We start from the raw sequence: 14836 nt of genomic DNA on the forward strand, positions 1-14836 counted from the left end.
GTGTGATTATTTCTTGATATGGACACCCATGCAGGGTTCTTCTGTGGAACTCGGAGGGTCAATTTGGACCACTTTGAGAATTACTGACCTGAATTATTTCATGGATTTTAAAAAGAGATGTGCCATTCGATTTATATTCATTCCGAAGTGTCGACATGAACGGTCTGGATTATTTTTTTAATATTCAGACGTCCCCTGAGGGGCTCGGAGCCTACCCTAAGTAAGGGGTGGCTATAGTCAACCACTCTGCCCCAATGCTAGTTAACTTCACACATAGCTTTGATCTCGATGTTTTTCTTTGCCGTAAGAACGTTGGTAATAAATGTAGATATGAAAATCGAAAATGGGAAAAGCACATGGCGGGATTCGAACCATGGACCTGCAGATTACCTCTGAGCCACCGACGCTTTAGTTACTTAGTTATCTGTTATTTTATAAAGAGTAACGAAAATTGTTTAATCGTTTCGTGTTCTGCTTGATTCTACAGTTGAGCTACGACATTGATATGCCCTTTAATACATGGATCGTATTAGTATGATAGTTGTGCGGGTAGTCAAGAGCGGCCATTAGCGGTGCTGACGTCACGCATACGTCATAGTTACGTCAGAGATAGCAATTAACGTCTCAATGGATATGATATAAATAGTTGAATTACTTGTAATAAATAATTTCAACCAGTGTAATGGAATCCCTGAGATAATGTCCATCATATAATAAAAAATATGTTTGTCCGGGAACTACTACTGGTATTTAGATAATATTTTATAGAATAATTATTTATCATCACTCTACGACCTTTAGAAGCTGTTTAATCATATGTCAAATAGAAAGGACATCCTTATTTTGTGCATCTCCTCCCTGTCCATTAAAGGCAACGTATCTATAACCTTCTATCAAGCCACATATATCTAAGGGTGATGGTCAAACTGTTCAACTGTCAACTGTCAAATCTATCATAAGTCACGCTGAACAGACTATCATAGTAACAAATCACACTCCATCAAATCACGTCAGTCAACCTTGATGTTATGTACATAGAATCAGTCTGTACGTCTGTTGCGACTCTAATTCTGTGTTTCCGTCAGCCGTGTGGTTCATCTTTCTACAATTTAGTTGTATGTACAAATACTTGACAGACGTGAAATGGAAGCAATTCCGCGTTTCGTCTGATGAGTATGGTCCCGGAGGCCTAATTTTAGTCCTCTTTCCCTTCCCACCCTTTGGCGATTTGGCGGAAGATAGGAAGGGGAAATATCTTCTTTCTGGGCGTTCCCTTCTCCGTTGATTAAAGGTAGGCATCTGCATTTGCGGATGTCTATGGGCAACGTTCGCCTCGCTATTTCGGCGAATTCAGGTGGTCGTATGCTTGTTTGCCACCTTATGATGTAAAAAAAATTTTAGGTACATATTTATATTCCTTTGATTATCTTAAAAAAAGAGATAGATATTTTTTATAAAGTTATTTTGGCAAATGCATCGAGGACCATTGATAGTATCACTATATAAGACCTTTCTTTTATCCAAAATATACTAAAGAAAAAAAGATTGTTGAAAGATACCACGTGGTCACAATAAACTGTTGCAAAATCGATGCAATAAGAAACATCAACATTTAATATTTTAGTGTAATTTTAGTTAAACACACGCCGAATTCAAAACATCTAAATTGCACAGATATTTATGTACTAACTAGCTGTAGCCCGCAACTCCATCCGTGCGGAATTAAAAACAAACTTAACTAGTATCCATCCATGCATACGGAACATTCGCATTTATAATTTTAGTAAGATTTTATAATTAAAAACAAATACTACAAATCTTTTTTTTCTTGGAATAGGTAAGTTAATGCTTTAAAATTAAGATACCCCGACATACATATATTTTATATATGTTAATATGAGGGTTGTTATAAGATTACTGACTTCAACAAATTAACAAAATAATAGCAAAGAGTACTTTAGTTTCAAATATCTTGACTGCTCTTTAATTCGCGCGATTCACTGCGCAGAACACAATATTAGGTATATCAGAGCTTACCGAGGTGTGGGGGAGGGCATTGCGCAGCGCACAAATGACCTTGAGCCAACAAGATATTTAAAAAGAACTATAATAAAATGTCTGTCATGTCAGGTCAATGCACGTTTAAATCTTGCATATTTCACTCTTAATCTGCAACACACAACAATTAGCATAAGTCGATTGGTTGAGAGTACAGGCTTTAAATAACCAGCGGTACATAATTCATCTGGACTGAATGCCGTTTACCTCGGATAAGTGCGCGGTGACTCACGAGTTCACAACGCTCAACAAATGCATACTTTATACTGAAAAATATGCAGGTTTCTAATTTCGAACATCTCTTGCTTTCTTCATAAAAAAACAGAGACGATAACTAATCTCTCTTTATCATATACTAGCTTTTACCCGCGACTCCGTCCGCGCGGAATAAAAAAAAATAGAAAACGAGGTAAAAATTATCCTATGTCCGTTTCCTGGTTCTAAGCCACCTGCCCACCAATTTTCAGTCAAATCGATTCAGCCGTTCTTGAGTTATAAATAGTGTAACTAACACAACTTTCTTTTATATATATAGATTAATACATTTAATTTAGTAAAGAATGTAAAAAAAAGGAATTAAAAGCCACTAAGGCAAGTAAGATAAAATGTTATTTAAACAACTCTGAAAAGGGAAGTAAGACTATATCTTTTATCACCGTACAGTTTTTTACTCTTTAATTTGTTCATTTTATTGCATAGATATATAAATAATAAATATTTGCGCTGTTTTTTCCTCAAGGTAATACCTATCATTAATAACAGTACAACAGTGTGACAGACATTGTGATAGTTTTGCGTATCTGTAGTTTTTAATAAAAAGTATTTACGACAAATTTTAATTAATTTCCGCGGTGACAAATTTCTTTAACGTTTCACAATTATATATAGACTAGATGTCACCCGCGACTCTGTCCGCTCGGAATAAAAAAAAACATAAGTAGGATGTGTGTCCTTCCAGACTAATGTTCTACATCAGTGCCAAATTCCATCAAGATCCGTTGAGCCGTTCCTGAGATACCTTCAAACATCCATCCATCCATCTAAACATTCGTATTTATAATATTAGAAAGGGACAACTATATGTATGTCAGTTGTCACGGCAGTTTCATTGATCACATATCCCTATCAAACTGACTTGTTAATGAATCCACTGATTTGCACCAGTAACTAGAAGATTATTTCATTTCTCGGCATCTTATATTCATTGTTTTAAGACATCACGCACGGTTACGCTTCGATTTCTGGCATGCAAAACCGCTCGCTGTATCGATATAAGTCACAAGCAGAGGCGAAAAGAAAACAGTGAAGAATAAAAAAAAATTGTGAACCTATGCAACGAAGTAATGGAGGGTTTATATCTTAAAAAAAACTATCAAATCTGACTGAATGTATAACACATGAAAAAAATCTTATGTCAATCGAGCAAAAATTAAATAACGTCTATAAAAATATATATTCGCTTATTTTATCACTTGCTGTTGTCCATGACTCTGTCTGCGCGGCATGAAGAAAAAACTTTATAAGTAGTCTATGTGTTCTTCCACACTATATGCTACAACCTTGCCAAATTTCATCAAGATCCTTTTAGCCGTTCCGTAGATACCTTCAAACAAACATCAGTCCATCCATCCATACATCCATCTAAGCATTTGCTTTATAATATTAGTAAGATTACACCTTTAATATCACTTAAAGCTGTAAAAGATGTAACCTAAGGACTTATAAATAATTACTAATCAATTAAATTTCTTCCATTAAATTAAAATCGTGATATGGAAGGTTAAATATTCTCTTTTTGTGCGTTTCCTCCTTCGTCGATTGAGGGTAGGCAACGCATCTGCAATTGCGAATGTCTATGGGCAGCGGTCGCTTCGCCATTTCGGCGAATTCATGTGGCCGCTTGTACACTTGCCACCTTGTAATATAAAAAAAAATCGTGATTCACTTTGGCATAATCCAAACGATGTATTTATAAACAAAGCAATCACATGACAAATGCAATAAAAATCGGGAAACAATTCACATTAATAAAATGTTACGTTCCTTTACAAATTTAAATGGCAATAAACAAAATTTCTACCGTGACTAATTACTTGACTGAAGCCAAGATTTCCCTGCGGCTCTTTATATACATCCACGTTTACGTTATCGAAAACCAGTATGTATTAGGACGTAAATGGAATCTATGAAATATAACTTAACGCTCACATTGCACAGGTTGACTTGTGTCAATAAAACTTGCAGTTATAGTTTGCTATATTCTATAATGGGTATTGAATTAAATTCTTTGACTGCAGAGAGTCGAAATATGTCACCGACATTTAGACAAGTAAAATAATTATTCTGTTGATCTTCCTGTAATGCTATAGCAAATCAGCATATATGTAAATATGTTGTTCGAAGAAAATACTCGTAATAGATTCGGAATACTTTAATATAACTCCACCGGCGACTTCGTTCGCGTGGACTAAAAAAAAGCCTATCTGTTCCTCCAGACTATGTTCTACATCTGTACCAAATCTCATCAAGATCCGTTCAGCCATTCCGGAGATAACTTCTAACAAACGGTCATAAATCCATCTAAACTTTCGCATTTATAATATTAGTAAGATTTAATAATGTTCTAGAAACAACATTAAATACAAATCGTATGAATCAGTTCACAGCATAGGTCGGTAAGTGACCTAATTCGCCTATAACTCAATATAGATCCAACAGCTCGAAAATCTAGAATATTAAACGGAAGCCATGTACTAGTAAAAAACAAAATAATAAAATGCCTACTGATACGAAGCTACGTGGTATTTTCTATTGCAGAAAACATATAAAAAAGCTCATAAGAGAGAAAGAGAAATATATCTAGCTGTTTTATTTAAGCATTTTAGATTATAATTCAAGAAATGTCTTTCCCGCGGTTTCAGTCCTCGTTGACATTTTACAACATGGCGGAATTCGTTTTCCCGCCAAAATTAACGTTATGTATAAATTATGGTGACATTTACTTCTTATTTCATTATTAGTTACGTATTTACTGTTTAATATGAATTTAATTAATTTAGCACATTTTGTTGAGTCCTATACCTTTATAGAAGTAACTGATCAAGTTATAAAAAGAGGAAATAGGCAAGCAAATTATATTCTTAATACATTTTTAACAAGTTAGGTTCTTTGAAGTTATATAAAATAATAAAACAAATATTAACCTCTGATGAAATACAACATTTATCTGTTTAACGTAAACAACGTTTCATTTTTTTATTTAACTAACGGAACTCATGCGTTTAACTGACATATGTTATACAAAACAAGATCAAACATAATCTATATATATTTGTTGAGTGTTGAAAAGCAATGCTTTAATTTATGTCATTTTAAATCAAACGAGGAAGAGAGATTCAAAAATTATATTCTTAATGACGTCACACTGAAATAAACTATCGTTGAAGTTTAAAATGTTGTTTTTGAACATAGATGTAACCATATTAATATTATGAATGGGAAAGTTTAAATGGATGGATGGATGCTTGTAGTAGAAGGTATCTCCGGAACGACTCAACGGATCTTGATGAAATTAGTCACAGATGTAGAACATAGTCTGAAAGAACACACAGGCTACTTTGTAAGTTTTTTTTTTTTAAATTCTGAGCTGACCAAATCGCCGGATAACTAGTGTAACATAAACAGAGAAATACAACTCTAAATACGAATCTTAGAACAGATGTTATAGGAAGATTGATTAGCGAAATCGAAAAACGCCAACCGTACCTGAAAAATTATTTTAACTACGTTAACTAGTACGTTAAATATTTAAATTAAAACGTATTGAATTATTGATGTTAACCAACCTCTTGTTCCGCGAAGTGTTTTATGTCTGCTCGTAATATTAAATTAATGATAGCTACGCCCTTCGTTAAGAATCTTGTACATGCATAAACTTACTAATGTTATAAATGCGAAAGTTTAGATGGATGGATGTTTGTTAGTAGATATCACTAGAAAGACTCATCGGATCTCAAATTTGGCATAGATTTAGAACAAAGTTTTGAAGAAAACATAGACTAATTTAGTTTTTTTTTTAATTCCGTGCGGACGAAGTCGAGGGCGATAGCTAGCGATTTATAAACTTTCTTTTCCGCATCGCGGTCTGATGTCGTTAACCTTAAACCAAATGTGAATTTAAATTCTCGAAACAAACTCATAAATCTCATTTTCAAATGTAAACAAGTAATTTCGTTTAACATAAATAAACAAACTGTTGCTAAAATTTGCTTCAATTTGACGAGAAATGGCGTTTGGAAAAGTATTTACTGAGTAAACTGTGAAACGAAAACTGTTAATATAATATACAAACGAATACTAGGTTTTTTTTTAATCAAAAGGTGGTAAACGAGCAAACGGCCACCAGAATTCGCCGAAATAGCGAGGCGACCGCTGCCCATAGACATCTACAAATGCAGATGCGTACCTTTAATCAACGGAGAAGGGGACGCACATAAGGAGGATATTTCTCCTTCCTATGCGTCTCCTCTTCCACCAAATCCACTTTCCCTTTTCATCTTTTCCTAATAAGAAAAGGGTGGGAAGGAAAAAAGGACTAAAATACAGTTTTTGGAGATACCTTCTAACAAATTTCCAAATCTTTACATTTATAATATTACTAGTAGCCTATGTATTCTTCCAGACTATGTTCTGTTGTACACCTGCGACTAATTTCATCAAGATCCTTTGTGCCGTTCCGAAGATACCTTCACACAAACATCAATCCATCCATCTATCTAAACTATCGCATTTATAATATTAGTAAAATTAAGATTTCATGCTTAATCTGAATAAAAAAATTGTAAATAGCTAAACATAAGATAACATACAAACTGAAATACAAATGTATTTTTATACTCATTCGCGACAAAATATTTGTAGCAATGTCAAGAACATAACGAAATAGTCATTGGCCTCGGGGATGTATAAATATAACGAGTTTTTATCCGCGATTTAGTCTTGCGTTACACAAAAGGGTTGACGGATGTTACGTATTCCAATTTGGCATATTTCTGGTACACTCTGCTGACCTCTTTCCCTTTTACTTTATTTATTCCATTGTCCAGGTAATCCCTTGGGATCCACGAGTGACCTAAGAAGAAAAGAGTAATTTTAGTCCTCTTTCCATGCATCTCCTCTTCTGTACACCTTTATTAAAGTAATTATATTATATGAGTTTATATTTTTACGAAATAAATTTTATATTTAGTAATATTTATAAAATTGTCAATCCCTTTTTGTTGGGAAATTGATAAAATTGAGCTGACACTCAAGTTCCCGGGAGTTTAACATTAATCATTCGGCGAAAAACGTAGCGCTGAACGAAACGCGACGTAAAGTATGAGAAACTTACCGGGAACTACAGCGAGTTTGGTGTGAGTTACAAGCGGTAGCGATTTTAAAAATTTTGTAACGATTTGACTCGTGTACAAAAGCTGGGTCACGGTAATATTTATTATATTACCAACTGTTGATAAAATACGTTGTATTACTGACAAGAAACACAGCGACTTTTATTCCTATATCCAAATTCAATGCTTTAAAATCAAGATTTGTTTGTTAGCACGAATGTTTCCACAACTAATCATAAAACATGTTGCAGTGCAAGATGAGCGTGGCGGAGGCCAGTACGGAAGAGCCCCCTGCGCCACCCGCGCCCCCTGCGCCGATCGCGGCGGGGGGTCCCGTCACACCGGCCGCGCCCGATGGCACTGGGACTCTCATACCGGTGCCCGTCGCGCCCAGGAAGCCCCCCAGAAGAGGTCCAAAGGTCCAACAGGAGAGACCCAAGAGAGCCCTCTTTTGTTTGACACTTAAGAATCCCTTGAGGAAATTGTGTATTGATATAGTGGAGTGGAAGTATCCTTTTTAACAATTATTTGTTATTAAAATGACAGCTTATATGAATCCTCAAGTTAACTAAGTGATTTAAAATATTTAATCTAATCAATAACTTAATCTAGTACAGATAGATTAGTTTTGAGCCAGTCTTGACGTAAGCTCCTCTATAATAGTTATTTTAGATGTTTATAAAAAAAACTACCTGTCGCCCGCGACTCCGTCCGCGCGCAATTAATAAGCTTATATGACTCGTTCGTAGATTTACCATAGCAGCGCCATCTATTGATTACTTACTCAACCCAGTCGAAAGGTATCGACATCTGTTAGAATCATTTGGAGTTAACAGATAATTGTGACTGTCAAATAATAACAGACAAATAATTAGCAATAAATTAAAATCGCGACTATAATTTGAGATTTAAACTATCCTATCTCTCAAGTTGGATCGAACTGCACATGGTGTACGAATTTTATTATAATCGGTTAAGTGGTTTAGGAGTCCATTGAGAACAAACATTGTGACACGAGATTTATATATATTAAGATTAAGATGGCAGAGTTCGGTTAATGTCAACAAAATAAATAATAAAAACATATTCATCAAGTTAAATAAAATTACACTAATCTTGAACAGTTACTACGCGATGTTATTCTTAACAAATAAAAAAAATTACAAATTTATTTAATGTCAGAAGACATTAAAATAAAAAAAGTATAAACGGTGTCAAAATTATTTAATCAGCGGGCATCAGTTCACGTTTGGTACGTTTGAAACGAAGCCAACATTTTCTACAGATCGCTGCCATCAAATAACATAATAATCTTTATTCAGCTTTTATCTAGCAAATATTTTATTGTATAATAGCCTATGTCTTATTCCTTTATTTCTATATTGAGCTGAATTCACTTGATAGCTTAGATTATAATAAGATTTCTTAAACGAAAAAGCTTACGAACTGTTTTTGAAAATGCGATCGTCCGATTAAGCCTTTAAGATATTTGAACTCCTAAATTGATATTCAAATTGTAAGTATAGATCTATCATCACCGTTTTAAATTCTGACTGCTGAAACATCTGTACATCCCACTCATTTATATTATAAAAACTGCGATAAACGTATTTTGCGCATTGATGCAGTGCAAATTCAGGTAAACTCACGTGTTTACATTTCGTCTGCTACTTTCAAAGTTTTCAAAATGTTCTGTCAACACAATAGTTCCTGCAGGCATTCTGCCAATGCCTCGCCTACCTTTACATGCATTACAAATTTATTTAGCAACGAAAGTACATCCATATATAATAACATGCTTTTCACGTACATGAAATTAGTGAAATTGGATTTTTCCAAAATTAAATAGACTATAGCTAGATATTACGTATATTATCTACTAGCTGTCGCCCGCGGCTCTGTCCGTGCGGCATTAAAAAAATCTTTATAAGTAGCCCATGTGCTCTTCTAGATTATGTTCTACCGTACCAAATTTCATCAAGATCCGTTGATCCGTTCTGGAGATACCTACGAACAAACATCCATCCATTCATCGATCCATCCATCTAAACATTCGAATTTATAATATTAGTAAGATATAGATGTGTTACGAAACCATAAAGCAATAAACAAAATCTCTTACAACATAATTAACGCTGTGTTCAATCAGACTGAAGCAATGCGTGTTTATATATTTAATATTTTGTTTACTACATTTTTTGATACAATCCAGATAAACCAACCTACTAACATATTCATAGCGTGACTTGCAATATATAAAGAATATTTCATAAAACAGAACAGAGATTGTAATCTCGACTGCTCTATTAACTATCATAAGAATATGTATTAACAGCAGTAGAGCCCGGAATTATATTATTTGTTGGGTGCACGACTTAGTCGGCTCCACCAATACAACGACCACACAGAAGACAGATAGGGAAGTGGAAGCAATTCCCCGTTTCGTCTGATGAGTGTGCCGCCGTAGACCTAATGTTAGTCTACTTTCCTTCCCCATCCTTCTCTTATAAAGAAATTATAAGACAAGAAGGAGATTGGACAGAGGAAAGGACGCATATAAATGGGAAATATCGTCTTTCTGTGCTTCACCTCCGCCAATTTAATTTAGGCAACGTATCTATGCAGCTGGCCGCTTAATCGTTTATCACATCTAATATATAAAATTCTCGTGTCACAGTTTTCGTTCCCGTACTCCTCCGAAACGGCTTGACCGATTCTCATGAAATTTTGTGAGCATATTCAGTAGGTCTGAGAATTGGCCAACATCTATTTTTCATTTTTTTTAACTGCGCGCGGACGGAGTCGCGGGCGACAGCTAGTTATGATATAAAAAAATGTATCTGTGAATTCAATTACCTCATTATATCAACAATACCTATCCTGTAGTGATACGTTAACGAGATGTACTTTATTATGACATCAAAATATCGTTGTCTGTACGTCAGGTACAGCTGTGCGCTGTCAGTGGTAATGCATCCCATTTGTCGTGACCTAAAACCTCAGCAGATATAGTTTTTAACAATTCTATATATATTTAGTTGCAGTTTAGAACTATGACGTTTTTATAATCAACAAGTTGTTGCAATTATATTTATCTTGTCTATATACATATTAAGAGTTAGAAATTTATATTCCATGTACTTAATATTTCGATTAAGCACATGTTATTTATCTAAAGTTTGTCCTTCACTTTGTTTATTTTATATATTTGATTATGTACTTATCAATATACAAGTATATAATAAAAACTATAAAATAATCAAAGTGATTTGCTTAAATCGAAAATTATTTTCTTAGACTTGAATAACTTCAGATTTCAATGAATCAATGAATTATAAATGATGAACATTAGTCATAAAGTAGAAGTGAGTAATAATCCTTAAAGGTTGACCCAATTTTAATGATTGTTTTAAGAAATAACAAAACCTTTTAAAAGCCGGAAAGACAACTCACACAAGACAAAATGAGTCCACTAGTTATAAAGGAAGCATCACTTCCTGACATCAAAACGTCAAATACCACTGTTAACCATTCATACATTTGTTGGATTGTTTGGCGCGCGGCCATTTATTTATCATGATGTTTATTTGTGTTCGGAGGCCGTTACCCGCTTACATACCATTTGTATTACCTTTCAATTTATAAATTACAAAATCTGATAGAATTTCCCTTTAAAATTTATAGGATATATTAAGAATGATAAGCTGAATAAATCGTGCTTCATCGTTGTGAAACAATGATGTACTTCTGTCATCCTACACAGTTTTATAATGTATTGAAACGTGCATCATACTAAACATATTTAAGCTTTTTGGTATAATGTGTAATAGTTAAAAGCTTTTCTTTAAAAGAAATGAAGTCATGAAATTTTTCTTCAATTTTCTTCGTATTCGATGACTGTGTGATACAGTCATTTTTACGGCAAGTTTAAGAAAGTGAGTAATTCGAAAAACATTAAAGATAGAACTCAATTTGAGTCATAGTATTGGCAGTGCTTTCAAAGCAACGAATATGTCAGTGGTGAATTGTAATCTTTTCAAAACGACGAATAGCGATATATCACTGCATTGTATCTGTACGATTGTTGAAACAATGATCGAAACACCCACACGACTGTGAACACAGCATTAGTAAAGTGGCAATTTATAAATACCACAATACCGGATTGCTTTCGACGAAAGAAAATTTATTAACATCGAATGGATTTATTACTTACGATGCAATGATGATGATTTTATTTCATTCACCACTTCATCTATCTATTCGATAGTTTAACTGGAGATTTATAACAGTTTTGACTAGTATATAACGATGAGAGAAATATATCAAGCTAAAATGCTCTTGGAAGGGATTCTACACATTGAACCTAAATCTAATTTACCAATCCAGTCTTGGCTAAAATAGCATTCCACAATAATAGTTTTTTTTTTTTCAAATCATTGTAGACAAATCATTTCTTAGCAATCACTTGTGCCAAAGAATCTTCCTTTCCATTGCCTATGGTATCAGTTCTATACTAGCGCGATGGGCAAAATTTCTACGGTGCCCTCTTTTTTTAAATTTGCCGAAGGGTGGAAGGGGTGTTAACAAGATTATGTGAAATTGTGTAATTTACAGATCTGTCCAGTTCCCTGGGTGGTCGCCAAACCGTGCCATACACTTACGCCGGCACAAATATTATATTTAGTACACAGTAATTGATCACGGTCTCACTTAAAGTTAACCAGCTTACCTACTAATTAAATGCCATTTCAGCTTACTCTTGGAGGAGCATATCTTCAGCTAGTTAGGTTTGGGCTCTAAGATAAAAGGTCATGTTATATGAAGGTTGTGCGGAAAGATAGATAGAAAATATAGAATGTTTCCTTAACTCAGCATCAGGCCGTTCGAGTGGATGATCCTGACTACAATCTTCGCCAACTGTATAGCACTAGCTGTGTACACACCCTATCCTAGCGGCGATTCTAATTACACTAATTCTGTTCTGGTAAGTTCTATATCTATCATTACTTTAATCTCTTATTAGTTTATTGTCCGACTGACTTATCGTCCCTTAGCTAACAACACCGCTAAGTCATTTTTATAACTTTACAGGAGACGTAAAAAATTGTCCTATTACAAAAAAAATCGGTGTTTTTTTAGTAATTTCTTAAAAAATAATTATTTCTTTAGTTTTTGTCTTCAGCACTCTATTTTAACAATTATCATGTGAGCAATGGTTAGACGTGTAATTAGCAGCTTCATCTAATGACATTAAAATGTGAAAACCGCCAATTTTCAACTTGAGCGGTGTTGTAAACTAAGAGACGGTATGCCGTATTGTATTTATATATACATTCCATTATCACATCTTATAACTTAAAACGCTGAACCTATTTTGACGAGGGAGACGTGATTACTTATTTTTCTGCGGAGTATAATAGTGAATATACAGTGAGTTAGGTCGTTTAATTTATATCAACTTTATATTTCTTTTGTAGGAAAAAATCGAGTACATATTCCTGGTTATATTCACGGGCGAGTGCGTGATGAAGATAATCGCGTACGGCTTCGTGATGCATCCCGGCTCCTATCTCAGGAACGGATGGAATCTACTCGATTTCACTATAGTTGTTATAGGGTAAGTCTATATGCAAATATAATTGAAAATAATCAAACCATCTCTTTCAATAAATATATAGTAAATATTTTAACTGTCGTACTCTGAGACGTTAAGTGGTCACTAAGGAAGTTCTCTTTATTCATTTACTCTTAGCAAACGTGGCAGTTGATCTCCGATTATAACAGTTATTGGCATTAATACTTCATACCATCATCAGATCACTATACATCCCCACCGAGGGGCTCGGAGCCTACCCTAAGTTAAGGGTAACTAGGCCATAGTCAACCACGCAGGCCAAGTGCGGTTTGGTTGACTTCACAAATATCTTTGAATTTCTTCTCGGATATGTGCAGCATCACGATGTTTTCCTTCACTGTAAGAATACGCTTTGCTTGAACTTCGGATAAACACTTGCCGAAATGCTTCATAGTTACAAAGCAATATGTAACTAATATCTTTGAATTGTCAGTATGGTGAGCACGGTGCTGTCAAGCATATTCAAGGACGCGTTCGACGTGAAGGCGCTGCGGGCGTTCAGGGTGCTTCGCCCCTTGAGGCTCGTTTCCGGAGTACCTAGTGAGTACAGCTGACAAAGAACATTAGAATTCTAATATAATTATTAAGATAAGAAGAAACGTGTGGAACCCACAGGAGGAATGGAGTTGACTGAAAAAAGACCACGTTTAGTAGACAATTGCCAGTATTTTGACTGTTACTATAGCTGTAAATTATTATGCAATAATCCTAAATGAAGCAGCAAAAAGATTACTGTCTATAATTGTTGGAGGCAAATCTAATTTTCCATGTATTAGTTCTAATCGTGGGTTTCTGAGATCAAATTCCTCGTGTAAAACATTTTGCTATCTCTGTTTTGTCGATGATAATGACAAGGATTACGATATGTTTCAAACAGAGATTTTGGTCTGAGAAACCAAAGGTAAGAGATCATTTACCGAATGTATATTTAATAATAATGCTTGTAGGTCTTCAGATAGTGTTGAACTCAATCCTGAAGGCGATGGTGCCGCTGCTGCACATCGCGTTGCTCGTCATCTTCGTCATCATTATCTATGCTATCATCGGCCTCGAGCTCTTCTCCGGCAAGATGCACAAGTCCTGCTACAATAAACTAACAGGTTCCTACAAATACAAAATCCGTAGTACTGAGACTGAAGCCAAAACGACTTCGCTAGTAGAATATTACTATAACAATGAGCGTTCCTTAGTGAGGATAAAATGCTTAAATGTTTTCAGTCAATATAAATATATTGTTCACATTCAAGTTGTAAGTAACTATACATTTAAAGGACATTATTCATCGTTCGTATGATTTTAAATTTACAGAAACAGTTTTGTCACATTCAAAGAATACAAAAATATAAATTAATTTACAACACTAAATATAAATATAACATTTGTTTCGTATCTCCTTGTGTTAAAATTTCATACTGTGCACCATAATAGAACTTTCTGATTTCATAATACTGTATGTGATCTTTCTCTAGATGAGATAATGGAGTCCCCTCACCCTTGTGACAATGATAACGGCTTCAATTGCTCAAGCATCGGCGAGGAGATGGAGTGCCGCGAGGGCTGGATCGGCCCCAACTTCGGTATCACCAACTTTGACAACTTCGGCCTGTCTATGCTCACCGTCTTCCAGTGCATCACGCTAGAAGGGTGGACCGACGTCATGTATAATGTAAGTATATTTACTGGCTTCTGAAAATACAATCTCTATTAAAAATTTATAGACATGAAGTCTGTCATTATCTTTGAAAAAAAA

The 14836-nt window shown here is 34.7% G+C and overlaps 1 protein-coding gene across 2 annotated transcripts in view; it reads left to right on the forward strand.

The window, feature by feature from the left end:
• LOC106711272 (muscle calcium channel subunit alpha-1) overlaps nucleotides 1-14836 on the forward strand; it is a 74390-nt gene that overhangs the window by 32825 nt on the left and 26729 nt on the right. For both annotated transcript variants that reach the window (XM_045683693.1, XM_045683694.1), the window contains exons 3-8: nucleotides 7700-7956; nucleotides 12330-12435; nucleotides 12929-13068; nucleotides 13520-13626; nucleotides 14034-14186; nucleotides 14556-14752. In XM_045683693.1, coding sequence (XP_045539649.1) covers nucleotides 7706-7956; nucleotides 12330-12435; nucleotides 12929-13068; nucleotides 13520-13626; nucleotides 14034-14186; nucleotides 14556-14752 — 954 coding nt within the window. In that variant the 5' untranslated portion in view covers nucleotides 7700-7705. The remainder of the gene's footprint in view (nucleotides 1-7699; nucleotides 7957-12329; nucleotides 12436-12928; nucleotides 13069-13519; nucleotides 13627-14033; nucleotides 14187-14555; nucleotides 14753-14836) is intronic.

This window comes from Papilio machaon, chromosome 23 (assembly GCF_912999745.1).
Source record: "Papilio machaon chromosome 23, ilPapMach1.1, whole genome shotgun sequence".
NCBI lineage: Eukaryota > Metazoa > Arthropoda > Insecta > Lepidoptera > Papilionidae > Papilio > Papilio machaon.